The sequence below is a fragment of the Trifolium pratense genome, linkage group LG4 (genome assembly GCF_020283565.1).
Source record: "Trifolium pratense cultivar HEN17-A07 linkage group LG4, ARS_RC_1.1, whole genome shotgun sequence".
In the NCBI taxonomy this organism is placed as follows: domain Eukaryota; kingdom Viridiplantae; phylum Streptophyta; class Magnoliopsida; order Fabales; family Fabaceae; genus Trifolium; species Trifolium pratense.
The window spans coordinates 9,676,859-9,703,674 of NC_060062.1; the positions used below are offsets into that span (position 1 = coordinate 9,676,859).

The 26,816-nt window shown below is 33.6% G+C and overlaps 4 protein-coding genes across 10 annotated transcripts; 1 reads left to right on the forward strand and 3 right to left on the reverse strand.

Moving 5' to 3' along the window:
- Window positions 1-319: 319 nt before the first annotated feature.
- LOC123924152 (ABC transporter F family member 4-like) lies at window positions 320-11,930 on the forward strand. 6 transcript variants are annotated; one of them, XM_045976938.1, is made up of 7 exons: window positions 337-776; window positions 2,722-2,820; window positions 2,955-3,092; window positions 3,198-3,258; window positions 3,483-3,607; window positions 3,923-4,001; window positions 11,814-11,930. In XM_045976938.1, the coding sequence occupies exons 1-6, from the start codon at window positions 411-413 to the stop codon at window positions 3,989-3,991; spliced, it is 858 nt and encodes a 285-aa protein (XP_045832894.1). In that variant the 5' UTR covers window positions 337-410; the 3' UTR covers window positions 3,992-4,001; window positions 11,814-11,930. The 6 variants fall into 6 exon arrangements, with proteins under 6 accessions (XP_045832890.1, XP_045832894.1, XP_045832891.1 ...); XM_045976935.1 differs by lacking the exon at window positions 11,814-11,930 and adding an exon at window positions 10,961-11,328; XM_045976936.1 differs by lacking the exon at window positions 11,814-11,930 and adding an exon at window positions 10,829-10,961.
- LOC123924150 (vesicle-associated protein 1-4-like) lies at window positions 4,306-12,168 on the reverse strand. 2 transcript variants are annotated; one of them, XM_045976931.1, is made up of 12 exons: window positions 11,801-12,164; window positions 11,637-11,707; window positions 10,377-10,458; window positions 9,499-9,635; window positions 9,255-9,407; window positions 8,783-8,810; window positions 8,615-8,685; window positions 8,375-8,456; window positions 8,064-8,200; window positions 7,699-7,836; window positions 7,229-7,306; window positions 4,306-4,583 (listed from the first exon to the last, which is right to left on the reverse strand). In XM_045976931.1, the coding sequence occupies exons 1-12, from the start codon at window positions 11,973-11,975 to the stop codon at window positions 4,542-4,544; spliced, it is 1,194 nt and encodes a 397-aa protein (XP_045832887.1). In that variant the 5' UTR covers window positions 11,976-12,164; the 3' UTR covers window positions 4,306-4,541. The 2 variants fall into 2 exon arrangements, with proteins under 2 accessions (XP_045832887.1, XP_045832886.1); XM_045976930.1 differs by having other exon boundaries at window positions 4,364-7,306; window positions 11,801-12,168.
- A 2,539-nt stretch (window positions 12,169-14,707) lies between these two features.
- LOC123924154 (vesicle-associated protein 1-1-like) lies at window positions 14,708-16,584 on the reverse strand. Its single transcript, XM_045976940.1, has 5 exons — window positions 16,382-16,584; window positions 16,207-16,277; window positions 15,943-16,024; window positions 15,338-15,453; window positions 14,708-15,227 (listed from the first exon to the last, which is right to left on the reverse strand). The coding sequence occupies exons 1-5, from the start codon at window positions 16,527-16,529 to the stop codon at window positions 15,102-15,104; spliced, it is 543 nt and encodes a 180-aa protein (XP_045832896.1). The 5' UTR covers window positions 16,530-16,584; the 3' UTR covers window positions 14,708-15,101.
- A 3,586-nt stretch (window positions 16,585-20,170) lies between these two features.
- Window positions 20,171-24,949, reverse strand: LOC123924153 (vesicle-associated protein 1-1-like). The gene is made up of 8 exons (XM_045976939.1): window positions 24,759-24,949; window positions 24,537-24,607; window positions 24,292-24,373; window positions 22,863-22,978; window positions 22,172-22,333; window positions 22,035-22,085; window positions 21,312-21,389; window positions 20,171-20,587 (listed from the first exon to the last, which is right to left on the reverse strand). The coding sequence occupies exons 1-8, from the start codon at window positions 24,808-24,810 to the stop codon at window positions 20,477-20,479; spliced, it is 723 nt and encodes a 240-aa protein (XP_045832895.1). The 5' UTR covers window positions 24,811-24,949; the 3' UTR covers window positions 20,171-20,476.
- Between the last annotated feature and the right edge of the window lie 1,867 nt (window positions 24,950-26,816).

Sequence of the window (26,816 nt, forward strand, 5' to 3'; positions counted from 1 at the left end):
AGTAATTTAATCATCTAATCTACCTGTACATTGAAACTTTTCCTATGTACCATAGAATTTCCCTTATGGTATATCACGATTCGCACCGCACAATAATTTAAGGGTAACCAAGTTATTGGACTCAAGTGCTTAATGAGCTTTACCAAAAAGGACGAATTTTGGGAGAACCCAGGTTCGATTCCTGGCTGGAACAATTTCTTGGCCAGACTTTACTTACCTCGCGACCGAACTCTTGAATACTAGGCCGCTTCCCCCAGGAACATGAGAGTTATAAAAAAAATAAAAAATTTAAAGGGTAAAAGTGTAAATCTCTCCCTCCACTCCTCTCACTTCCTTTCCCCTCCATTAAAATCTCTTCACTTCCCTCCGCTGAACCAAACGCTTACTACTGAGTCACATTCGAATCCGAAATGCCGAAACGCACCAAATCGGAAGAAGAGGGTACTTCAACATCATCAGAATCGGAATCGGAATCAGAACAAACCGTACGGAACGGAAGTACCATGTCAGAGTACGAGAAACAGAGACTGCAAAGAATTGCGGAAAACCAAGCGAGATTGAAAGCTATGGGGTTACCCCAAATGGTCACTTCATTGAAAAATTCAACTCCGATTAAGAAGAAGAAAGGGAAAGAAAAGGTTCAAGATGATGATGAAGAGTATATACCCGAAAACGAAGAAGAACGAGAACCCGAATCAGATTCAGATTCTTCTAGTGAAGAACAACATGAACATGATTCTGACTATGAAAATCCTTCTGGGTCACGGAAAAGAAAGGTTTTTAATTTATTTTTTTACATTTTTCAATCAAAATGTCACATTTTTATTTTTAGTTCAATTTTTACTCCAAAATATTCTCTTTTTTCAATCAATTTGTCCCATTTTATTTAGGTACATAAAGTGTTGGTTTTTTGTTAGTTCAAATTGTTTTATGGGTCATGCTAACCGGTGCCTCCGGGGCACTGGTTAAGGAAACCAAAATTAGAAAATTTTGAAAAGAAAATAACACTTTTTAAACTTTCGAGAAGTTGACTGCACAAACTCCAATGCCAAATTACTATTTTTGCATCCTTAACTAGTGCCCCGGGGCACTGTTTAGCATTTTCCTTGTTTTATTTAGGTACAAGTAGGTAGTTTGGGGAATTGGATTAGACGCAGTAACTGCGTCATTTTACGTGCCATAGCCGTCCGATCTGGAACCAATGATTGAGATCATTTGTAGTTGCTTTTCTTAATATGCATTATGAACTGAACGTTTGTGATTTAAAACTGCGTGAAACTGTATGCGGTTTGGATGGTGGACTAAGGATACCGAATGAGTTTTAATCATAGATGTAGGAGGTTAAGGATTTGAACTCTAGAAACTTACATAATAACTAGTAGTTTACTAACATTTAAGGATTCGGGAGGAGGTGGAGGAGGTTTAGGATTCGAACTATTGAAACTTATGTGATTACTCGCCTATGTGAATGAGTCGTAAATGTTTTAGTTTTAGTGAAATTTGGTTGGTGAGATGAATAATCTTGTGTAAAGAATGTGTGCAAGTGCAATTATGTCATTAACTAGTAAGGAATTTGGTATTGGTTTGAAAATCTACTTTACAACTTATGAGGTTTATTGTATGACTTAAAACACTTTGTATGTGTGAGAAGAGTTTACAAAATAGCATAGCTTATGATATGTCAGTGAGTTGTTGGTAGGTTTTTTAATAAGTACTTATTCGATAACCACTTAATTAAACGGTTTATCCCAAGGCTTCCTGGTTTGTTTAAATAAAGACTTATATTTGTAAATGAAGAAAACATAAATGCAGTAGTAGGCAGGAATATGGTTTGGTTAGATGAATAATCTGTATAAAGTGTATGAGTGCAATTATTTGATAAAGTTGGTAGGAATTTGGAAAAGCTTATGCTTATCTTATTATGACTCCAGTACTTTGTAAATGTCCACAAGTTTTCAAATTTTTTTCGTTTCCCATGAAAATAGCTTATGACTTATGCAAGAACAGTTTAAAATATTATCTCTTTGATTGCACTAATCGTTTGTTCTTAAGATCTTATACGACAAGTCTTTGTTCGATAAACACTTAATTGATCAGGTTACCAAATGTCCCATGGTTTTCATATAGACAGACTTGATCTTGAGTCTTGTAAATAAAGAAATATCCTTTCGCAGAGGTCCCAATGTGAAGTATGTGGATAAAAAAAATAGGCATCGAGCTTAAACTTTAGGATACATAAAAGAAAATATAAGTGAATTTAGTTAAGAAATTAAGATATACCAAAAGAATGATAAAAAAGTACAACAAAGTTTGCGTTTGAAGTTATTTTAATTGAGCTTTCATGCAAGCATTGGCCTATTAATATTAATTTTATTTTTGTAATTTCAAAGTTGAGTTATTTTATTTGAGAATGCTTTGTATTCCCTCCGGTCCTTATTATAAGAAGAACTTTACTTTTTAAATTCATAGAATGTTGGATGTATCTAGTCAATAATATGGATTATGGACCAGATAGATACATCCAACATTCTATGAATCTAAAAAGTAAAATTCTTCATATAATAAGGACCGGAGGGAGGATTTGATTAATGTTTGGTTTGATATGAATACTAGGATGCTTGAGTTGTGCATTTCTTTAATAGTTATTCTGCACAATCCTAATAGTTATGGTTTGAAAATGAAGTTGACCATTACCATTCTTTTCCTTGATACTGATTGCAGGCAAAGAACAAAAGTTTGAAGGTGAAAAGTAGAGTAACTGGAAAGAAGCATAGTGGTAATTTAGATTATATTGATAATGAAGACGAAGCTTTGATGCAGGTAGCCTTGATTTTTGGATCATATTGGTTACAATTGTTTGATATAAATCCTAAACATTTTGCATTGCTACTGATTAGAATATCGTGTTGAATATAGAAAGTGTCTTAACTGTACAGTGTGATATGTATGGACAGGCAATTGCTCTTTCCTTGCAAGATTCTGCCGAAGCTTCATTTTTCTCTAACAAGAATGTAGGGAACATCAGCAAGGCTGAGAAAAATGAAAACGCTCAGGTTCAAGAAGATAAGGGAAGAAAGAAGAACAAAAAATCGGTTTGTATTGAGTTTGCTATTCACAGAATGATGATATTTCCTTCTTTGTAGTTCTTTTAGTTTGTATTCGTCATTCTTTATTCTAATAATTGATTTTGTTAACAGTTTACTAGTCGGCTGCAAATGACTGAGGATGAACTCATTGTACACTTCTTCCAACTTGATGGTAATTTGATAATTTATGTTGATGCTACTTTTTGTTTGTCAATTGAAAGTTATGATTTAAGAGATCGTATTGGAAGTGTTTCTCACATGATAGATGATCATATAACATTTCAATCATACTTATTTATTTCCGGAATGGAAGTATTTTGGCCTCATTTTTTGTTTTTCCGTTTTGAATTAATGGAGCGGGTCATGGTTATTGACAAGGTTGATTTTGATATGCAGAAGCAGGAAAAGGAACTGTAACAAAAAGGGATTTAGAAAGAGCAGCTATAGCTCATGATTTTGCATGGACAGACAAAGAGTTGCTTGATATGATTCGTTGCTTTGATAGTGATAGAGATGGAAAGGTAAGTATTATTAGCAACTTTTTCAATGACTATTTTTTATCGGAGATGGTAGAGAACATAGAATAACCTATAATTTGAACTCAGGATGGGTAATTGATAAAACGTTTTGGGTTATAGCATAGACTTGGACTGTATTTTTCTATATAATCTTGTTCACAATTCCAAGGACTATATTAGCAATTCACTTGAATTGTTCTTTTTTAAATCTTAAAAATATGAATATCAATAATTTCAATCTCTAATTTTCATGTATTCTGCACGATATTTATACTATTACTATGAAGATCTAATTAAGTATAAATGGCTCTGTTGCAGCTAAGCCTTGATGATTTTCGGAAGATTGTTGTTCGTTGCAACATGATAAAAGTCTCAGAAAATTCTTGACAAGCTCAAGGTTAGTAGTAAAACAGTTAGCTCTATGTTTTTAGGCATATAATATATAGAATGGCAATATTTCACTTTGTGCTCTGTGGCCATTTTGGCATCACTTTGAGGGCCGGAGAACATGATCACTATAGTGTAAAGACTGTTATTAAATGTACGTATATTTCCAATCAGAGTTGCTTTTTAACTTTTTTTCTTGCACTATGTTGCTAAATTATAGTCACCACAAATAAATTATAGAATGTCACTTTTATAGTGACAATAAATTAGCCATCGAGACAACCAACAATCATAAGTAGCTACGTGAGAGATAGGAACATAAAAAATAATCACATGTGCGATATTAAATAATAACAGAGATCGCATGATATAGATTTCATCAACCCGTCTATAATCTAGAAAATAAAGCAATTCATACAACAGCAAAACTAAAGAAAATGTCGTTGGAATAAACATATATTCTACTGATACGAGGCTAAAAAATGGAACAAATAAATAACTCTATCCGTCATCTGCATGTCTACAGATATAGATTTCATCAACATGTCTACTATGTATGACAGTTGTTGTTGGCCTCACGCCTCAGAAGCTCCTATGCATGACAAGATTCAATCAATCAATTATTTTCCAATAGAACCATTGGTTATAAAATGTACACTATGGTGCAATAATTAACTTCTACATTAAACAATTTTGACAAGGAAAATGATATAGGTCGGATGGAGAGAGCATAGTAGTTAATCCCGGATCGTGGAGCGGAGCGGCCAACCCCAAAACTGGGATAGCGGCATCGCGGGTGCGGGAAGGCCGCTATTTCATTTATTTTTTTTTTAAATTACATAAATAATACTATAAACATATAATTAATGTAAAATTAAACAAACATCTCAAAATCCATAAAACATTCATTCATAAATTTAAAATTCAAAACACAAATCTCAAGTCTTGATCAAACATTACATCCAAATTACCAACAAAAGTCAAGCAAATAAAGAAGCATGAAAATATTCAAGTCTCCAACACTTAGATTAATAAAGTAACTAAAAATTAAAACTCAAGTTCATCATTAAAGTATAAGTCTAAAAATCATTCTCAAACTCATCTTCTTCAACATAATCCCCATCAGCCTTGATGAGGTGAAGTGGTCGAAGAGACGAAGACTCGAAGCTTTGATGATGGTGAAGCGGAGGATTGGTGAAAAGGTGAGAGAATATGATGGTGAGAATGACGGTTAAGTGTGTTAACAACAAAAGGACATGTAAAAAACCAATTGTGCTCATACTAGAAACAGTCAAATTTCAAAAATACCCTTTAAAACCCACTAATATGAAATAACAGTCTTGACCCGGGATATGGAGCCGGGATCCGCTCTGCTCCGATCCACTGAGATCCCGGCTGTAGCGGCCGGGAACTGTAACTGCACCGCTCCCACCCTACTCGCAGCGGCAAGGCACCGAGACAGGACGCTCCGCCGGGATCCTGCGGGTTCGACTACTATGGGAGAGAGATGGATGGAGAGAGATGAATGGAGAGTTGGTTGAAGAGAGTTGGATGGAGAGAGGCGGATGGAGAGAGACAAATGAAGAGAGATGGATGGAGAGAGACAGATTGAGAGAGTTGGATGGAGGAGAGATGGAGAGAGTTGGATGGAGAGGGATGGATGTAGAATGGAGAGAGACGGATGGAGAGAGATGGATGGAGAGAGACGGATGGAGAGAGATGGATGGAGAGAGACAAATTGAGAGAGTTGGATGGAGGAGAGATGAAGAGAGTTGGATTGAGAGGATGGAGAGAGGCTGGAGAGGGATGGATGGAGAGAGATGGATGGAGAGGATGGAGAGAGATGGTTGGAGAGAGTTGGATGGAGAGAGACGGATGGAGAGAGATGGGTGTAGAGAGATGAATGGAGAGAGTTGGATGGAGAGGCGGAGGGAGAGAGATGGATGGAGAGACAGATTGAGAGAGTTGGATGGAGAGAATGGAGAGAGAGAGAGAGAGAGATGGTTGGAGAGAGAGAGATGGAGAGAGGCTGATGGAGAGGGACGGATGGAGAGAGGCGGATGGAGAGAGGCTGATGGACAGAGAGGGATGCAGAGAGATGGATGGAGAGAGTTGGATGGAGAGAGGTGGATGGACGAGTCTTGAAAAGATTACAACCCACAATGGTGGAAAACATATTTGAGATCTTGCTGGGATTGAAACAAGATGGTGCAGTAAAGGAATACAGGAAACAATTCAAAGATTTCCCTGCCAGAAATTGTGTCAGGAATTTTTGCCAACGACGTCGAGGAGGAGATTAGATTGGAAATGAGACTACATAGGCCAAGTTCGCTAAATGAGATGAAAGGAATGGAATCCATGAAAAGAATAATGGGGCTTCACAAAATATAAAACCCAGTTTTAGAATGAAGGTAGAGTTCAAAGAACACGTCGCAGGGAGATAGCTATAGTGCTTCAGTATCGTCGTATGTAGAAATAAGAAAACCCAAGCCAACTGAATGAGTGAACAAGGAGGGGACACAAAATAGAGGAAGTACGAAAGATAAAGTTAAGACTGTTAACAATTCCAGGAGTATCATGAAAAGATGAGCTAAGGTTTGTGTTTTACATATACTGAAAAATATTCATCTGCGCATGTTTGCAAAAATAAGATGCTGAGAATTTTGATTGTGGTCTCGGAGGACTTGGTGAAAATGAAAACTAATTTTAGAAACTTAGCCCTAAAGGTTAGGAAAGATAGAGTCAAGTACACCCTGAAAGGGGACCTCCTACCCTTTGTAAAGGCAAAATTTTAACAAACACTATGATCAAGGAGCTTCAAGAAAGAGATAAGTGTTTTATAGTGGAGTGCACACTGCATCAACAAGAAACAAAAGGAGGGAATTAGATTCCAACATCATTGGAGATTGTTTCAGTAAAATTTGAGGAGGTTTTCTGGGAAGATTAGGGTCTGCCACATGAGAGGAGTCACAACCATGTGATAGTGTTAAAAGAAGGGGCCTCTATCCCTAACCTGCGGTCAACCAGGTACGCACATTTCCCAAAAAATGAAATTTTGAAGTTGTTAGCAGGCATGTTGATGACAGGGATAATCTATATTTTGATATTCAAATAAAACAACCAATTAAAAGTAACAAAATAGGATCATAGGATAACAATTAACATCACAGGCTAAACATTAAAGATAAAATGTGCATAAGCATCCATAAAAGAAAATTTACGGAATAAATGCCATACCAGTTCTTGCTCAAGCCTTTTATATTTGTCAATAGCAGAATTCCTCTCCTCGGTTAACTTTGAAATAAGTGCTCTCGCCTGAAATGATAAGAAATTCAAAATAAACAGCTATATTTCGGAATTCACATCTTACCAAGAGCAATCCATCCATGAAATAGACATGAATAGGGTTTACAGGGTGGGCTTATATGGGGGACATTCCCAACGAACATTCTTAAATTGCAAAGAAAATCAATGTATTACAACAATATCTTTATCAAAGGCCAGTAAAACTCAGAAAACTTGAAAACTTTCAACTTGTCCTTTTCGGTCAAGATCACAAGTATATATTATAATATGCGAGTTCCGGTTGAAGTTCGTAACAATGTCATTATGACAGATCAATGGAGTTAATAACCAATTAAACAGTATTATATGCTGCATAGAAATTATATGCGAACTACTTTAAAAAAAATGAAATAAAAAGAAACCTTATCTGGAAAGCCAGATGCTCGCGAAGACAAATCTTCATCAGATCCTTCTCGAACTAGGGATGGTGGTTGAGGAGGAGGCACGTAAACAACTTTGAACTTGCACTCTTCAACCTCATAGCCAGACTCTTTCTTAAACTACATGCAATGCGAAAAGAAAACGATTAAATTATACTAGGTGGTTGGAACTTGGAAACCACTATTTATGACAACTCTCAATTTGCACTCGTCAACCTCATAGCCGAATTATTTTTTAAACTACATGCAATGACAAAAAAAAAATGATTAAACTTTACACGGTAAGTGTGTTATTGTGATTCTTTAATCTCTGTCAAGGAAATAATTTATTTGTTGTTAGTTGTTACCATTTCTGGAGTGATATCTTTTGTTGTTGCTCCATTTTTGGAATGATAACTTTTGTGGTTTGCAACTATGCTTTGAATGAGAAACTTATCTTTGCATTGCATGTCAGGAGGTGCCTGCTTTTGGGCTTGCATTATAACTACAACGTGAAAATGTAAATATGATTCAAACAGTAAATGCCTATCTTCACATATAAATGAATTTAGCTCGTCTAAAGCGAACAAACCACTTTAGAGGGAAAATAAGCGATGGTTGATGGAAAAAAAAAAAATTGAGAGAGAAAGAGGGAGGGAGAGAAGAAGGAGAAGAAAACCTATAATATCAAAAGTAGACCTAGGCAACACAACTCCATTGTTAGGCCTAACACAATACTTCTTTGGATTTGTAGTCTTAACCTGCCAAAATACCATCAATTTCACTCCAAATCAAAATTATAACTCTGCATAACACGCAATTTACAAAACAAACATGCAACCATTTACAAACTCAAAGAAAAAGATGAAGAAATAAAACTGAGTGGGAAAAGAAACATAAAGAGTAAATTAATCAGAACCTTGAAAGCTACATCATTATCTGACTTGTTAGACAACTGCAAAGAACATGATATTTGCTTCCTCAATTCAACTGTTTCACAAAGCCAAAGAAGGGAAGAAAATTAATAAAAAATTAGAAACCAAAGACAATAAAAAAAGCTGAATTTTTGAAGCGAAGAGGCACTTACAGGGAAATTGCAGCTCCTGAGGATGTATCTGGATATTGAAACTATCTGATTTAGTAAATGTTTATAAGCCCAATAAAATGAAGAAACAGAAGTGAAAAAACAACACACAAGATATCTGAATCCAGTTCAGAATCTAAGAATGGATTGAGTTCAAGGTTCAATAAGCGATGAAGGTATATAAGATGCACTCAGTAATGGCTGGGGATTTAAATCAGAATTTGCAAGAATGATCATCCTCTTTTGAGGTAAGGAACAAAATTAAAGTAGATACTAATTATTATTGTAGGCATGTTCTGGCCGGGATCTGCACAGGGTCGTTCCGACACAGTAACGGGCCAGTTACCAAATTAACCAGTATTCCGTGCTGCATAGAAATTATTGAGGATAAAAGACAGAAAATTCGACTTGGGGAATGGCACGATATTCTTCTAAGTGACAGATAAATATGTAGCATATGTATATATAATGTCACCTGAAGTGAAGTATCCTGCTGTTCAACCTTGTTATTGGAAGCTTTCAAATCTTTATCAGATCCTTCTCGAACCTGGGATGGTAGTTGAGGAGGAGCAATATAGACAACTCTTAATTTGCACTCTTTAACCTCATAGCAGGACTCTTTATTAAACTACTTGCAAAGACAAAAGAAATCGATTAAACTATGCCATATATTTTATTGTGTTTCTTTAATCTCTATCAAGCAGTTTATTTGTTGGTACCATTTCTGGAGTTATATCTTTTGTGGTTGCTCCATTTTTGGAGTGATATCTTTTGTGATTTGCATCTATGCTTTGAATGACAAATTCATCTTTGCATTGCATGTCAAGAGGTGCTTCCTTTTGGGCTTGCATTGTAACTACAAAGTGAAAATGTAAATATGACGCAAACAGTCAATATGGCTGATCTTTGCCCTCCTGCATTGCTCACACTAGAAAAACCACTAATGGGAGATATCTCCCGGTAAGATTTGCCCTATCGGGAGATACATTCCGGTAAGATTTGCGCTATTAAGAGATATCTCACGGTAGATGAGGGGACGTGTGAGAAATTATGATCAATTTAGGGGGGCGAAGAACAAACATCAACAATCAATGAAACTGAGTATAAAAGAAAAGAAGACATGGCATCATACCATTTAAACAATATTTCAAAAGTAACTGCCTATCCTCACTTATAAATGGATTTAGCTCGTCTAAAGCGAACAAACCACTTTAGAAGGAGATTAAGCAATCACAATTGTACATGTAACTTCAACCATTGATTTATTCATCAACAATACAGATTGTTGTGAATTGTTTACATAAGATGAGCCAAATCCCAGTTTGTTACCAAAAAGTACAATATTTTAAAACTCAACTCATCTTAAATGAATAGAATATAAAGTAAGTAATCTCAACCATTGATGAAAAAATTTAATAGTTGATATATCAATAAACATATGATTTGCAATGCATGTACATGTAATGACACAAATTACTAATTCAAATTATTTCACCATTCACATAAACAAGAACATTAGTATTCCTCTTTGCATATCTTTGTGTACAAGAGGGAGAGTGAAAAAAGTAGAAAGTGTATGCTTGAGAGAAAAGAAAACCTATAATATCACAAGTAGACCTGGGTAACACAGCTCCAATATTTGGCGTAACATAATACTTGTTTGGATTTGGAGTGTTAACCTGCAACAAGTCAATTTCACACCAAATAAAAATTATAGCTCTCCATAAAACCTAGAAGGGGTACAAGTTACATTAACCATTCTTGAGTTCTATTAAAATATCATTCATCTTCCTCTATTTTTGTAAAAGCATTAATCTCCCTTGAAATTAACATTGTCGGAGTGTATCGAAAAATAGTTTTCTAAATTAGAAAAAATAAAAAAGTTTCAATACGCATGAGTACGCCATGATATGTTGTAAAATATTGTGTCGATACGTTGCACTCTCTTGTGAATCTTCTTTTTCCTCATTGAAAGTTGAACTAATTGCGTCATTTCCTAAAATATAAGCGCACTTATTGCAATTCACAACATAAAAATGCTTGAAACAGATCTTCAATGGAACCAACATGACAAAGAGAGCGTTAGTATAGTATCGCTGCTGTACCACCATGGCTGCCGATGCCCTGTCTCTGTATAAGCAATCTACAACAAACTCAACAATTTATAATCTTTGAACACAGGTTCTGCCAACAAATGTCTCATGAGGCTTACTATACAAAAGGGTTGTATAACATTTCAATGCATTGAGTGCACACCCTGGTAGAGGTTCATGCAGTGGCTGGTCAGAGCGCAAAGTTTAGAGCAATGGCTAGTCGGAGCAACGGAGGTGGTGGGAGGCAATGTTTGAAAGTCTCTATTTTATCTTTTACTTACCACCCACCGGTCCAAAATGGAAAGGGTCATGTTTGAAAGACACTTTTTAAGCCTATTAATGAAATTGCGTTTTTTCTTGTTAAATAATTTTCTTTATTAATATAATGCTTATAAACAATGAAATTGTGTTTTTTTCTTATTAAATGATTTTTTTTATTAATATAATTATAAACAATGAAATTGTGTTTTTTTCTTATTAAATGATTTTTTTTTTAAATATACAAATAGTTGATAAATAGTTTTTTTTTTTGTTCTAGTGGCTAAACTCACTATAAGTGTGGAGAAATGAGGAATTAAAGATTCAAACTCCAGCCCCTCCAATAATATTCTTAGGATCCTAGTAGAACTATCAACTGAGCTACTTTTACGAGAAAATTAGTTTTTTTATTCATAAAAAATGATTGTTAATTTATTGATTTAAACTAAAAATGTACTAAAACACTCCAATTTATCAATGTACCATAGAAGTTCACAAACCATTACCTTAAAAGCCAAATAATTATCTGACTTGTTAGACAATTGCAAAGAGCAGGATATCTCCTTCTTCAATTCAACTGTTTCACAAAAATGGTGAACTATGAGTCTATGAAGAAAATAGTAAACCATAAAAAAAAAAAAAAGAATAGTCAACGTTTTCTAATTATTACATGGAAATTGCAGCTCATAAGGATGTATCTGGAGATTGAAACTATCTTCTTGTGATTTCAATTTTTCATAATTTCCATAAAATGGAGTGAAAGATTCAGAAGAAGCAAAACGTGGATTGATGAAACACCACAATTTAGAAGCTGAGGATTTAGCAGAAGAAATCCTTTGTCCCATTTTTTTCACAATGTGTTGACTTTTTTATCTCATGAAAAAAGAGAAGCTAGAAGAAATGAGAATGGGGACGATTTTATGTAAAAAATAGAAGAAGAGAGGCTTAAATTTCTAAGCATAATCCTTGAATAAAATATGATTTGTGAAATTGTGAGGTATGTATGACCAAGAAATTGTGAGGCAAATGATATTAGGTTACTTAGTGGCCAAGTTTCCTATATGAGTAACTAAATTCTTAAAGTCACTTTCTTGAAAGTAGAAATTATTTTTTTGACTTGCTCCATATAATAAATAGTAATTGAAGTGGAAATTATTATTTTGACTTACTCCATATAAGGCCAAAATAACTTTTACAATTTTTAATTAAAATTGGATTAAATAAGTTTTTGCTCCTATAAATATCTCGAATTTTATTTTTAACTTCTATAAAAAATTTCAGCAATTTTTGGTCATTCAAATAATTTTTATCACAAATTTTAACATTTTTGAATGGTTGTTTGTATTCATGTTTTTAATATTATAAGAATCTCTCCCATAAAAATTTAGAATTTATAAGATGAATTATTTATGAATTTTAAAGCACAAAAAACTAAAAAATTTATATTTAATTCATCATTTGTTAAAAAAATTTAAAATTTTTCAAGAGAGATTCATATAATGTATTAAATTTTTTTATGGGTTTCCATATTAAATTTTTCACGGCTAAGCTTTTGTCCAGTTTCCAAAAACTAAAATAGAAAGATGTCAAAATCGATAGTAAATTACATTAAATAGTTAAAACTTATTAAGTTAATCAGTAAAACTACCACCTCATGTCTTTTTCTCAAAAGAGGTTTAAAACTACCACCAGTATGAGGAATCGCTTCCTTGCTTCGATTTTCTTTATTTTTTATATAACGCTCCTATTAAAAAACAAGTACAAGTTAAATAATTAATCACACGATGGAGGGAATGAAAACTAATTTTACAAACTTAACCCTGGCACACCTTGAAGGGGACCCTACCCTTTATAAAGACGAGATTTCAATAAACACTATGATCAAGGAGTTGCCTGTTTTTTATCCGGGCTTTTTAGCCCGGCATGACAAAGCCCGACCGGGCCAACCCGAAATCGTCCGGGCCGCCCATTTTGACAGCTCTAGTTCCAATGCTAATCCTTGTAGGTTGGGGGAGGTTACGTTGAAGGATCAATATATGAGGTTGTTCCAATTGTTCATTGATCAGGAGCGCAAGTTGGGAGCTTAATTTGGAAGATGGGATGGTGGGGTGTGGATTTGGGAGCTTTAGTGGAGGAGGCGCCTTTTTGTTTGCGAACAGGATCTTCTTGATACTCTTCTTGTTTTGTTGGTCTCAACTTGTCTTTCCTTGTCTGTGGATTATGGTCCTGGAAGTTCGAGTCATCTTGATTGTACTCGGTTAAGTAATCTAATTTGTCTCTCACAAGTGAGGCCCCAAGGAGTGACGGCTAGAACTGTAGCTCTTATTAGGACTTTTACTAGCATTTGGAAGTCTTTGGGTGCCTTTAAGGTGATCTTGTTTTCCTGGAAGCTTCTTTAGGATGGGATCCCGTCTCATCATAACCTCGTTAGGCGTAGGGTGTTACCCGATCCCAGTAGTTCTATTTGTGCGCTTTGTGGTTTATCCGACGAGTCGTCCTTTCACCTTTTTATTTCTTGTCATGTGTTGTCATCAGTTTGGTATACCGTGGCGTGGTCTATTGGTTAGGGTGGGAGTTTGTGTCTCAAAGGGATCTTTTAGGTCACTTCGAGGCTTCTGTGGGGTTGGGGGTGAATAGGAGAGCTAGGAGTATTTCATCTTTGGTTTGGCATGTTGTTGTGTGGTCCATCTGGAAGTCCCGTAACGATGTGACTTTCTCCGGGAGGCCTTTCGCGATTGAGGAGCTGGTGGATAGGGCCCAACACTCCTCTTGGATCTGGTTCTATGGTAAGACCCCATATCACCCTTGCTTTTTGTATGAGTGGGGAGTGGAACCCTCCTTATGTTGGATTAGATAGAGGGGGTGGATGGTTTCCTTGTCAGGCTCTACTTCAGTTGGTCCGACTCTTTCTCTGTGTTCCCTAGTTGAGTTGGGGCCTTCTTTCAAGTCAGGTGGAAAGTGGTGTGCGGGTGCTTATAGTGTGCTTGTCCTAGTTGTTTGGGTGTGCTTTGGTGTTCGCGTCCCCTACCTTTTTTTAGTATCTGACGAATATTTCTTATACTTTCCTTTTTTTCTTTCCTGTTGTACTGGCTGAAATTGTCCTTTTCTTCTTTATAAAAAAAATGTAGACAAAAACTATGATAGGAGCAGGCAGGCAAATTTAAAGTAAGACAAAGTCTGTTTGTCTCATTTAATAAAAAATTAACTTTTTCTCGTTTAGCTTCATTTTTTGGTCATAATTTAATGGCTAGAATTTCACTTTTGCTCGTTAACCTTGTTTATTATGTAGTGGCTAGAAGTACTATTGTCAATGATTATCTAGAAAACAACGCAATTAAAATAAACAACCGCAAAAATAAAGAAAATATTGTTTAAAAAACAAATATTCTGTTAGCGCAGCACACACAATCTAGGCAAGCTTTGCAATGTTGCAGGCTTGGTGCTCATAGGCGCGCAACGAGCTTAATAGCAAGAACACGGAAAATAGGGCAAGATAAGCAAAAACCAGAAAATGATGAATGATGAAAGAATGAAGATCATTGAAACCAAAGTAAAAATTTTATTCATCCACTAATGGGCCAGTGATAAAATATACAATTGGTTTTATTTATACTAGCTACACTAATGACTTGTGAACCAAGTAACTTACACATAAAGCAACTAGCTTCACAATCGGTTGTAACTAACTAACAGGTTGTTGTAACCAACTTATTAACAAACTAAAACTAACTTCCAAACTAACAAAGTATCAAAACTGTGAACATCTAAACTGAGCAGATGTTACGACATCCGTTAGCACATTTGAATTACAATTCAACATAGTCTATTGTTATGTTCCTTAAATTCGAACATATAGAAACAACTTTATCCTATTAGAGGACATGAATTTTTCTCTCCTAAAAACTAGAATAAAAATCGTATTTGTAGTTGGTTGACATCTTCAAGAGTAATCCACTTATTTTTGAAGCCTTTTAATTTGCTCGAGGAGACGATTTTCTATCGAATGTTTCTTGAAATGGGGATGGCAGTTTAGGAGGAGCAACATAAACAACTCGCACGATCAATTCTTTCACCTCATAGCCGGAATTTTTTTCAAACTACATGCAACAAGAAAAGAGAACAATTAAATTTGTTTTATGTCATTTCACACATACAATATTGTAATTCTATAATATCTATCAATGAACAAATTTCTATTTAAGGTTACCATTTCTGGAGTGATATGTTTTCTAGTAGCTCCGGGCTTTACAAATATTGTTTTAAATACAAAGATATCTTTGCATTGCATGTTTGGAGGTGCCTCCTCTTGAGCTTGCATTGTAACTACAATGTGAAAATGTAAACATTATATTTAAAAAGCCAACAATTCACTTTAGAGGAAAATATAATCTATAAAAACCAATGATTAAAAAATTCAATTAATTGTGTCAAAAAAAATATATTAATATGCCAAACATTTTTTTAAAAATACAAAATATTTCTCTTTACTTCAACCGACTACATTCTTTCTTAGAACCTTTATAAAAAGGATAATTATTTTAAAATGTTGCACAAAAAAAATAGCGGCCAAGTGGAGGAAAAAAATTGTCCTTAAATAGTACTCCGTAGTAACATATACGGCACTATAACATGAAAAAATTTGTCCAAAATTGTTATTGTTTCGGAATATATTATTATTTAACAAAAGAAAAGGATCATGATCAAATGTCACATATGAAATATAGCGATTTATTTTGTTGATAGATTGTTATAGCATTGTTGCTTAACATAAACTAGCACATGAGAGAGAGAGAGACAGAGAGAGAGAGAGACCTTTAATATCATAAGTAGACTTAGGCGACACAGCTCCAATATTAGAACTAACAGAGTACTTCTTTGGATTTGAACCCATAACCTGTAACAACACCATCAATTTTACCTCAAATCAAAATTATAATTCTCCATAATATTAACAAGAAAAATACACAAACGCAAATTTACAAACTCAAATTTAACTGAATTGGAAAAAAAAAATATATTCAAGAGTAAAATAAATAATGAGAATCAAAAGGAGTGAAAAGTAAGAATTACACTTACACGAAAAGCCATATAATCATCTGTTGGGTTAGTCAATGGAAAAGACTGTTTGATCCTCTTCCCCAATTCAACTATTTCAAAAAATCAAATAAACAAAGGATATATAATTAGAATAACAATCAAAACCAAAAAACCAAAAAAAAAAAAAAAAAAAAAAGTGAAGAGTGAGGATTACATGGAAAGTGCAGCTCCGGATAAGAATCTTCTTGTGATTTGTTTTTCTTTTGAACAATGCTATCTTCTTCTGATTCCAATTTTTCATAATCACCATAATTGGAAGAAGCAAAAGATGGGTGAGTGCAACAAGAAACTCTTTGTCCCATTGTTTTTATCTATTTCTTTCTATAGAAAAATATCAGTGATATAATAAGGTTTAGAGTTATGAATGATGAGATATGAAAGTGAAGTGGCCAATTTATATATTTAAAAGAAAAAAAAACCTAATTTTCGTCTTTTACATAGGATTTTAAATTAAGATTTGTTTAGATTTGATCAGCTAAAATTGATTAAAGGATTATATATTTTTTTATCTTATCTTATCATTAGAGAGATGTTTTAGGGAAATTAGTTAGTGGAATAGTTAGATGAATTTTTAATTTTTTTTTGGATAGTTTAGATGAATTTGAAATATTAATGCAATCAATAAGAGTATATTGCTAATATTAAAAAGTTGATGAATTTGGATTGAGAGGTAAATTTATCTCATACTGTGAGAGAAGGAAATTCTTGTGCTGACTTTCTTGTTAAAGTAGGCTCAAGTAATGATACTAAGTTGAGGATTTGGAGCTCTCCCCCTGAGGGTTTGAATTCTTTGCTCCGGGATGATGCCTTGAGGTTGTTGCGGCCCAGACATTATAGTTGGGAAAATAAATACTTTTTATTGTTAAAAAAAAATGTAAACAATTTGTTATTAGTATTTTAAAGTGATAAGTAATTGTTTTAAGATAAAAATATTGTATACGAGACACTTTTTATTTTTTAAGAGACAGAATGAGTATTAAATAAAGAGTTTAATTGTTGCCACATCATTTTTTTACAGAGACATCCAATAATGCGTTGCCACATCATTTAATAAATGTGACACATCATGTATTTTTAATTATCATACATGATGTGTCGGTATATTATTGGACGCGTGTGTAAAATAACTTTATACTGTATATAAATTAAATTCTTAAATAAAACAATTTACAACAGAATTCCAAAAAATAATCTTCATACTAAGAGCATGATTTAGATAACTCTTGTAAAATATATAACCAACTTTAGAAAAATAAAAATTATAATAACTTTGGAATTTTATGATATATAATGAAGACAAAAACTATATATAATAGAAGTTAAGACAAGAGGTAGGGTGTTGTTATTAAAATCAATGTTGAATTTCATATCCATTTTCTATCTCTCTTTTTTAAAGATGCCGGTAAAAGTTTGGAAACAAATTGTTCGGCTTCAAAGAATTTCTTATGGGGAGGTGCTGGTCACAAGATCTCGCGACCTAAGAACTGTGGTGGTTTAGGGATTCGGGACCTTCGTGCGGTGAACTTAGCTTTGCTAGGGAAGTGGAGATGGAGGGTTATTGCTAGGGGTCAGGGATTATGGAGGGAGATCCTTTTGGCTAGATACGGCTCTCTTTTTCCCTCACCTCATCTTGGGGGGGCGGCCAAACGGGCTTTCAGGGGTGTCCTCTGATTTCTTCCTTTGTTGCTTCTTTCTCGGTTAGTTTCGTTGTTTTCTTGGTTGGTTAATTTGGTTCAGTTTTATTTGGTTTGCTTTTGTCAGGTTGATTTTTTTGGATTAGTTTGATTTGGTTTCGGTTCAGTTTGGTTTGATTCCATTTGGATTTAGTTGTTTGATGAGTTAAAATAGTGCTCACAAGGTGTTTGTGAAAAGTTCGGATTGAAGAAAAGTTTGAATTTTTGGTCACCACTCATCTCTTTTGATTGTTTCTACTTTGGACGTTCTTCTCTCTTTGTTGGTTTCTATGTTTGATTTGAATTGGTTTGATTCTCTCTCTATTGTTTCTTCTAATTGATTGCATTGCACTTCTCTCTGTCAATTCTTCTGTTTGACTGCTTCTCTATGATGATTTCTTCTGGCTGATTGGTTCTTTCTAATGATTTCTTCTATTACCTCTCATTGATGATGTTTTTGTCTGAATTCTGTCTGATTGCTTCTCTCTGCTGATTTTCTTATGTCTGATTGCCTCTCCTGTTAATTTCTTTTGTTTGATTGCTTCTCTCTCTAATGATTTCTCTTCTATTGGATCGCTCACCACCGTCTATTCTTCTATTTTAGTTGCTTCTCTTTCTACTGACTGATTCTTATGTTTGGTGGTTTGGTTCTTCTCTATGTTGGTTTGGATTGATTTGGTTTTGCTTGATTAGTTTGGATTGGTACAATTTGATTTGGTTTAGTTTGGACTAGATACGTTTGGTTTGACTTGGTTTTGTTTGGACGTTTCTACCGATGATGGTGATGGTTCTTACTGCATTTTCATTGATGTCAACTCACTTTGGTTGCTGCTCTTTGTTAGTTGTTTTGGTTTGATGTCTTGTTTGACAAATTCTCAATGCTTTATGTCAAGGCATTGTGAGTTTGCGGGGAGATGTTAGATAATATGTTAGTGATTTAATAATATAATGGGCTTTTGGTTGTAATTGGGTTTTGGGCATAATAGTAATTTAGTCTATTTATGTTTTCTATATATTCCTAAGACAACTCATTGTATTATAAGCTTTGTTCAATGTTATGAAACCCTAGGGGTGTCAATTTGAATCCGTCAGAGCGGATCCCGCGGGGATTGCCCCGTTCGGAGTTCCGAAAACAAGGATTTTTTTTCCCGTAAGAACGGGGAGGGAGGTAAAAACTCCCCCGCGGGAACTTCGGGGTGGGGATTGGGGAAGACGCACTCGTCCCTGCCGATTCCCCAAATTCGTACATATATAGTACTTAACTATATTATCATTATAAAAGAATAACAAAGTAACTGAGGAGTCTGTCAATTATTTTCTCTAACGGTTTTGAGATATTTTGGTTATGAAATTTTGTATGATTATTCATATTTTGCTATACATTATGAAATATTTTTGGCTATTAGGTTTTGTATGATTATTAGTTGGCAAATGCTTTTGCAACATTTTTTTGGTTATGAATGCATTATGTGTTGTTTTTATTTTTAAAAAAAGAAAGATGCAAATGTTGTTTTTTATAAATAAAACAGGAAAAAATAACGTCATCATATTGTCATAATTTTGACCGAAAAATATAAATTTTTTGTTAATATTCGATATTCGTGGATCTCCGCTAGTACCGTGAGGATCTGTGAGGATGGGGACAAATATTCCCCTGTGGGGACGGGGATGGAGGTAAAAACTCCCCTGCAGGCACTTCAGGGCAGGGAACGGAGAAGCTTCCTCCGCACATTCCCCGTCTCATTGACATCCCTAAGCACACTCCAAGATCCCATGTCAACACCACTACGTCAACTCGTGGTTATATATGAAATATTAATGCAATAAATAAGAGTATAATAGTTGGAAAAAATATATGATTTTTTTAAATTATATTTTAAAGTGACAATTATTTATTTATTTATTTTAATCACAAAGCTTGTAATCATCGTTCTCATAAACACTCATTTGCTCAATGTACCAGGATAGTGGATAAAGGAGCATATTTAAAAATCGATTCGCTACTTTTAAAAATCCACTTCATTCAAAATAGTGATTTTAAATGCCAAACCACATATTTTCAATATTATATTTTTTTTAAAACCACAAAATTTATTTAGAACAACACTCTCCAAAGCATAAGAAATGCTTTAAAGTGAGCTAAAAATACAAGCACTGCGAACCATTCAAGAGGCATACACTTCCACTCCCAAAGCTTTAAAGTAACTATGAATTTTACTTGCTAAAATAATATTTTGTCAACAAAAATAAATTGTATAGCTCCTAGAAAATGTGTATAAATTATTCAATTATTATATAGTCTCATTTTCATTGTGTCCATAACAACACAAACAAAGAAGAGCAAGGTGAGAAATAGAAGCAACTAAAAATAATCACATCAAATAACAACACATATCCCATGATATAGATTGAATCTACCTGTCTAATGTCTAAGATTTCTATTTTCCCATCACACATTCCAAATTTCTAGGAGCAATACAAGACAACATGACAATATAATTGGTTTTTCCATATCACACATTTTTCTTCCCAATGCTTTCTACAATTTTGATCATTTTGATGAAATCTTGGAATCGTCACGTCCTCTTCAATAGGAAACCCAAAATGAGGCCAATCAAGCCAACAACAATTACATACATAAAGGGTATACCGCCGCGGGTTTGCTTGGCCGCACGCCTTAAAAGCTCCTATACATGACAAGATTCGATTAATCAATAATTTTCCAAGAGAATCATAGGTTATAAATAATACACTAGTGTTTTCAAACCACCCATCAACCAAATTAATGGCAAAATTACTCTTGTGGTCCTTTAACTTAATTTCAGATAATGATTTAGTCTTTTATCTTCTTTTTTTTAATGCCATTTTGGTCCTTCACCCATGTTTGGATATGAATTTCAAACTTCAAATCTATGATTTTCTTTCCCTATTCACTATCAATCATAAATATATCTTATGCCCCAAAAGAATACCATAGCTTTGAAGCTTGAAAATACATATGCAAACATGAGTGAAGAACCAAAATGACATGAAACAAAGATAAAAGACTAAATCGTTACTTGAAATTAAGTGAAGTGACTACGAGAGTAATTTTGCCATAATATACATTTTTGCAAAATTGATAACAGAAATAAGCTTATATGGATAACATTCAGCGGAACCAAATGCTTTAAAGAGTTCACATGGTTTGATATGTTCATGTAAATAGTTGAATAACATAACACATGAATAAATTAGAAGTGCTGAAAGAGAACTTAATCGTAATAAAAATAGTAAAATAGGATCATATTCATATTCATAAAGATCATTTGGCTGAACATTCAAGATAAAACCTTTTTCAAAAAAAAAAAAAAATCAAGACAAAACATGTATAAACATGCTTAAATAATATTTACGGAGTAAATGTCATACCAATTCTTGCTGAAGCCTTTTATTTTGCTGAATAACAGAATTCCTCTCCTCAGTTACCTTTGAAATAAGCGTTCTTCCCTGTAATCATAAGACATGCAAAATGAGCACAAGGTTTTCTAAATTCATATCTTATCAGCATGTTTTGTTTTCAATATCAGTGTTAAGAATGTAAATAAATGGCATGAATCAATCAACTTCACACAGCTTATATGCAGGACACTACCAAACAACGTGCTTAAATTAAAAATTAAATCGCAGTTTTAAAGATTATTATAAAAGGCCGGTAAAACAATATCAATCAGTATAGGTAGATATCTCTAGTTCTCTACAATGACATGAAAACTTGTCCTTTTGGTTTAGGATTATAGGTAGATATTATTGCAGGTTTGTTCTGGTCCGGGTCCGTTACAATCGAATGTTAGAGAATTGTTCAAAACGGCCGGATCATAGTCAGAGGCTGTTAAGGTCTTTTGGCTTTGTTTGTTATGTAGTACTTGATGATTCTGGAACTCTCAAGTACTTTACTAAACTAACTACTAACAAGATTAGAGCAATATATTATGGTTTCGGAGCTAGTGCGACATAGAAATCATATGTGAACTGCTTTCAAAAAATCGGAAAAAACCTTATTCAAGAGAAAAGATAGAAAATTCGACTAGATGAATGACAAGTTATTCTTCTAAATGACAGAAAATATGTGATGTATGTGTTAATATATGTCACCTGAAATGAAGTATCCTTCTGTTCAACCCGTTCATTGAAAGCTTTTGAAGCCTACAGTGCATGTTCACAACAATTGATTAACATAAAAGCAATAAAAATTCTTTGAAAATATATGCAAATGCAGTTGTTATTAAAACCTGAAATTGCACAGCACTTGAATGTCCATTTTCTGATACAGATGCTCGAGGAGACGATTCTTCATCAGATCCTTCTCGAACTGGGGATGGTGGTTGAGGAGGAGCAACATAAACAACTCTCAATTTGAACTCTTCAACCTCATAGCCAGACTCTTTATTAAACTACAAGTGATGACAAAAGAAAACGATTAAATCATGTCATCTCATATATACATACACACAGGCTCTGTTTGCTAAAAGTCGCAGAGAGCTGATAAGCTAATAGAGGATAGCGGATTGAATTTGTAGAGTTTGGTAAATTTAGTGATTGAACTAGCTAATAAAGTTAAAATTAACTGAAAAATGATAAGCTACAAGCTCAAACGTTACTTGAAGTAAGTTATCAGAAAACACTATAAGCAAGTAAAAATGCTATAAGCTCGTGAGAAAACATTGTTACCAAACAGGTCTATTTTGATCATATGAGCTTATAAGATATAAGCTCAAAAGTTGCACTTGCCAAACAAAGTTATTCTCAAGTTTCTGTCAAGAAGCAGTTTGTTATGTCCAAGTAGGTAGCATTGGTGAGTTAAGGGGGTACCAAGGAGTTTTAAGCAGAAGATTAAGGGTTTGAACCATGGAAACTACCATAACCACCAATTTACTAACGTTTGCATATAAAAAAAAAGTTTGTTATTTGTTGAATGTTTACCATTTCAGGAGTGATATCTTTTGCCGTTGCTCCAGCATTTGCAACTACACTTTGAAGGAGAAACTTATCTTTGCATTGCATGTCAGGAGGTGCCTCCTTTTGGCCTTGCATTGTAACTACAAAATGAAAATGTAAATATGACACAAAGAGTCATGAAAATGTAAATATGACGCAAAGAGTCAATAAGTAAACAAGGAAGCTATTCTATGAAGCACAGACGCAGACATGGACACGAGACACAACACAGACACATCGACACCGGTAATAATTTAAGAAAACGACATAATTCAATGTAATCATAAGTGTCAGTGTCAGACACCGAAGCTGACGCTGACGCTGACACTGACGCATATTCGACACTGGGACACACCTAACCCGAGAAGTGTATGTGCTTCACATATGCTATTTATTTCGAATTGCTATAAATGTGAGTATAAAAGAACAGAATCCTTTCTTATACACGGACTTAGCTCTTCTAAAGTGAGCATTTCATTTTAGAGTGTAAAATAAGCAATCGAAACTTTGATAGACAACTGATATGACAACATATCTATGATTTTTTATGTATGTACATGTAACATGAACCATTGATTTAACATCAATGGTTGAGATTGTTGTGAATTGCTTACTTTAGATGAGCTAAATCCCAGTTAATTACCTAGGCGAAACAAATTATCAGTAGTTCAAGATTTAAGTAATCTAAAATGAATAGTGTAGAGTTAGTAATCTCAACCATTGATGAAAAAAATAAGAGTTGATATTTCAATAAACCTATGATTTACAATGCATCCACATGTAAAATCAACTATTGATTTGTTCATCAATGATTTATATTGTTTACTTTACACTCAATCAACTACAATATTTTGTGATACTTGAACCAATTACATTCATTCATGAACCTTTATAAAAATGTAGTACCCAACAGCATTTTCTAGTCATAAAAGGGACAATTACTTTAAAATGTTGCATACAGAAAAATTAGGGGTGGCAGATTGTTCAGGAGAACTCGAGTTCAATTCCTGGGAGGAACAATTCTTGGCCAGACTTTACTTACCTCAAGGCCGAACTCTGGATTACCAGGGTCCTGTCCCTAGGAACTGGAGGGTTAACACCGAAAAAAAATATGGGGGTCGGGGGAGATAAAATAGGACCTTGATTCCCCAAGACATTCAATAAAGTCGTTTGATTGAAATCAGATGGTGCAGATTTAAAATAAATAAACAACATAACAAAAAACACGAATCAAAATCGGAAAAATAAGATCTTCTACAATCACAATTTGAATAAAATCGCCATTTTTAAAAGTAGCGAATCGATTTCCAACAAAATAAAATTATAATACAAAATAAAAAAATAAATCTAAAAATTACTAATTGAAATTATTTCACCAGTCACATAAAAAAAGTAAATAATTATTCCTCTATACCTGTAATATCACAAGTAGACCTAGGCAATACAACTCCATTGTTAGGCCTAACACAATACTTCTTTGGATTTGTAGTCTTAACCTGTCAACACCACCATCAATTTCATTCCTAATAAAAAATTATAATTCTCCATAAAACAAAATTTCAAAAAACATAAATAAACACAAACAAATTTCAAAATTCAAGGAAATGAATGAATTGAAATAAAATAAAAAAATGAAATAGAAAATAAACATGAATGAACCTTGAAAGCTACATAATTATCTGACTTGTTAGACAATTGCAAAGAGCATGAGATCTGCTTCCTCAATTCAACTGTTTCACAAAAATCAAATAATAAAACAAATAAATAATTAAGAAATTAGAAAAATACCCAGAAGAAAAAACCAAACACAGAAGCCAAAAAATCGAATTTTGCATCGAAAGGTAAACTTTTTTTATTTTTGAATTATTTTTAGATGCTTACAAGGAAACTGCAGCTCCTGAGGGTGTATCTGGAGGAGTTCGCCGGAAGTCATGGCGGAGAGATCGGGGGAGAATCGGCGGAGACTACGATTACTGGTTGGTGTTGATTTTCCGGTGAATGAAATGAGTTGTGGTAGGTGGAGAGAGAGAGAGAGAGAGTTGCAAGTACTACTAATACTAATAACATGGGACAGTGTGTATTTGTTGTCTTTGGAAATACATGTCATTCATGCAATGCAAGGGTAATTTCGTCTTATCAAAGTTAAAAATCATTGACCTCTATACAATAACTTGTCTCATTTCTAGTCAAAACAATTTTCCAATCCAATCCAAGTTATAGAGCAAGTAAATTTAGTACTCCCGGTTAACCTTATTTATAAGCGAAAGTCAATAAAAAAAATTGGTCTTAAATATAAGTAAAAGTTACCTAAATTAATTTTATTTAATATTATTCTTCCAAAAGTATCTTCATTAATTATTCTACTTTTTAACATGATTGTAGAGTTCCAATGAAAATTTAATACTCCCTTCGAGCACTATTATAAACAAAATTTGACTTTTTTTTAGTACATTAGAAAAGTGATATATTTGGTTCATAATATGAACTACGTACATCACTTTTCCATTGTACCAAAAACGTCAAATTTAATTATAATAGTGATCAGAGAGAGTATATTATAAGGTCATTTTAGTCATTGTAATAGAAATTTTACATGTAATTAATAAAAAAAATAATTTGTTTTCATTTTTTTGTCTCAATACTTATATCCTCCATTCCGTGCGAGAATACAATAAAACTCAAACTGAAATTGGATTGTAACTGGTCCCATTTTTTATTTGTGAAAAAGACAACTTTTGATTCAAATGAATTCATACTTTAAAATTCTCATTTATGTAAATGAAACTTTAACAAAAAAAGACATGCCAAAAACAAAAACTTTATTTCAAGCCTTCGTTTGGGATAGGGACTAAGAAACATAATATTCTTAAGAGCCACTCAAATTCACTTCAACAAGTCAACTTGAATTTCTAACCACTTGACTATTCGACTAAAAAAATACTCATTCATTTTCATAAATTTAAGAACCATCTTTTTAATTTTTTCACCGCCGGAATTTACCATAGTTGTAAACTTGTTCTTACATAAGTAAGGTTCGTCAACTTAACACATAAATAGATGAACACAACAAATTAATTATTCTCTTAAAAAAACCAACAACCAATAATCTAAAATTTCGTCAAAAACAATTTGCTTTAGTGAAAAAACACAAATTAACTAACAGTCATCTTAAAAGTACAATTCAGTTGATAACCACGTGAACGTTAATATTCATACTTCTAAATTTGAAGTTGAATTTTTATTTTGCCACGGTTAAGATGTTTGTGTATATATTTTTCTTAACCACTTGACACCAAGTCACCAACCACCACTAATAGATACAATAAATTTATCAAAATCCTCATAACTTCATGTATAAGCAAACTAAATTTTAGTCAAATTTTTCCAAATTTTTGCATCAACCTAATCCTCACAAGAAAACCAAATTTTAGGCACATACTCCTATTTCCTGATTTTTGCATCAACCTAATCCTCATAAGCAACCCAAATTTTGAGCACATATTTCCTTATTTTGGCATTAATTAACCTCATCCAAGTCCATTGCGTGGGTTCATACTCTCTTTGAGAGAGCATGTGCATACAAGAGAAAATCCAGCGCATACTAAGCAACATAAGGATTATCAATTATGGCATACTTATTGTTTGTTAAAGTCACAAATAATTAATCAACTAGATTTAGTCAAGTTTAGTCGTGATAAGTTTGGGTAATATGTTAAAAGTTTTGGGTTCGATCATCGGTTCTATTGTAAAAAAAAATGACAAATAGTTATTTTACAATATTTTGAAAGGTTATGGACTATGTTGTCTAAACTCTAAAGTCAAACTTTTATCGTTGAACGGACGTTGATGAACATTGTCCCCTATGGTTGATGAAGATCTAAATTAATGAATCTTTCCATCTAAATTCACTAATATTGCTAATGATGGTTAAGAATCTAT

Coding starts and splice junctions, on each gene's coding strand:
- LOC123924152 (XM_045976934.1), top strand. CDS start 411: ATGCCGAAACGCACCAAATCGGAAGAAGAGGGTACTTCAACATCATCA. Junction 2,821..2,954: donor AAGACGAAGCTTTGATGCAG/GTAGCCTTGATT, acceptor ATGTATGGACAG/GCAATTGCTCTTTCCTTGCA. Junction 3,608..3,922: donor ATAGTGATAGAGATGGAAAG/GTAAGTATTATT, acceptor GCTCTGTTGCAG/CTAAGCCTTGATGATTTTCG.
- LOC123924150 (XM_045976930.1), bottom strand. CDS start 11,975: ATGGGACAAAGGATTTCTTCTGCTAAATCCTCAGCTTCTAAATTGTGG. Junction 9,636..10,376: donor GTCTACTTGTGATATTATAG/GTTTTCTTTTCT, acceptor TTCACTTTGTAG/TTACAATGCAAGCCCAAAAG. Junction 8,457..8,614: donor ATAATGATGTAGCTTTCAAG/GTTCTGATTAAT, acceptor GTATTTTGGCAG/GTTAAGACTACAAATCCAAA.
- LOC123924154 (XM_045976940.1), bottom strand. CDS start 16,529: ATGGGACAAAGAGTTTCTTGTTGCACTCACCCATCTTTTGCTTCTTCC. Junction 16,025..16,206: donor ATGATTATATGGCTTTTCGT/GTAAGTGTAATT, acceptor GTGTTGTTACAG/GTTATGGGTTCAAATCCAAA. Junction 15,228..15,337: donor AACATATCACTCCAGAAATG/GTAACCTTAAAT, acceptor TGTTGCATGTAG/TTTGAAAAAAATTCCGGCTA.
- LOC123924153 (XM_045976939.1), bottom strand. CDS start 24,810: ATGACTTCCGGCGAACTCCTCCAGATACACCCTCAGGAGCTGCAGTTT. Junction 24,608..24,758: donor TCAGGAGCTGCAGTTTCCTT/GTAAGCATCTAA, acceptor TTTGTGAAACAG/TTGAATTGAGGAAGCAGATC. Junction 22,086..22,171: donor CAAGTGCTGTGCAATTTCAG/GTTTTAATAACA, acceptor CATGCACTGTAG/GCTTCAAAAGCTTTCAATGA.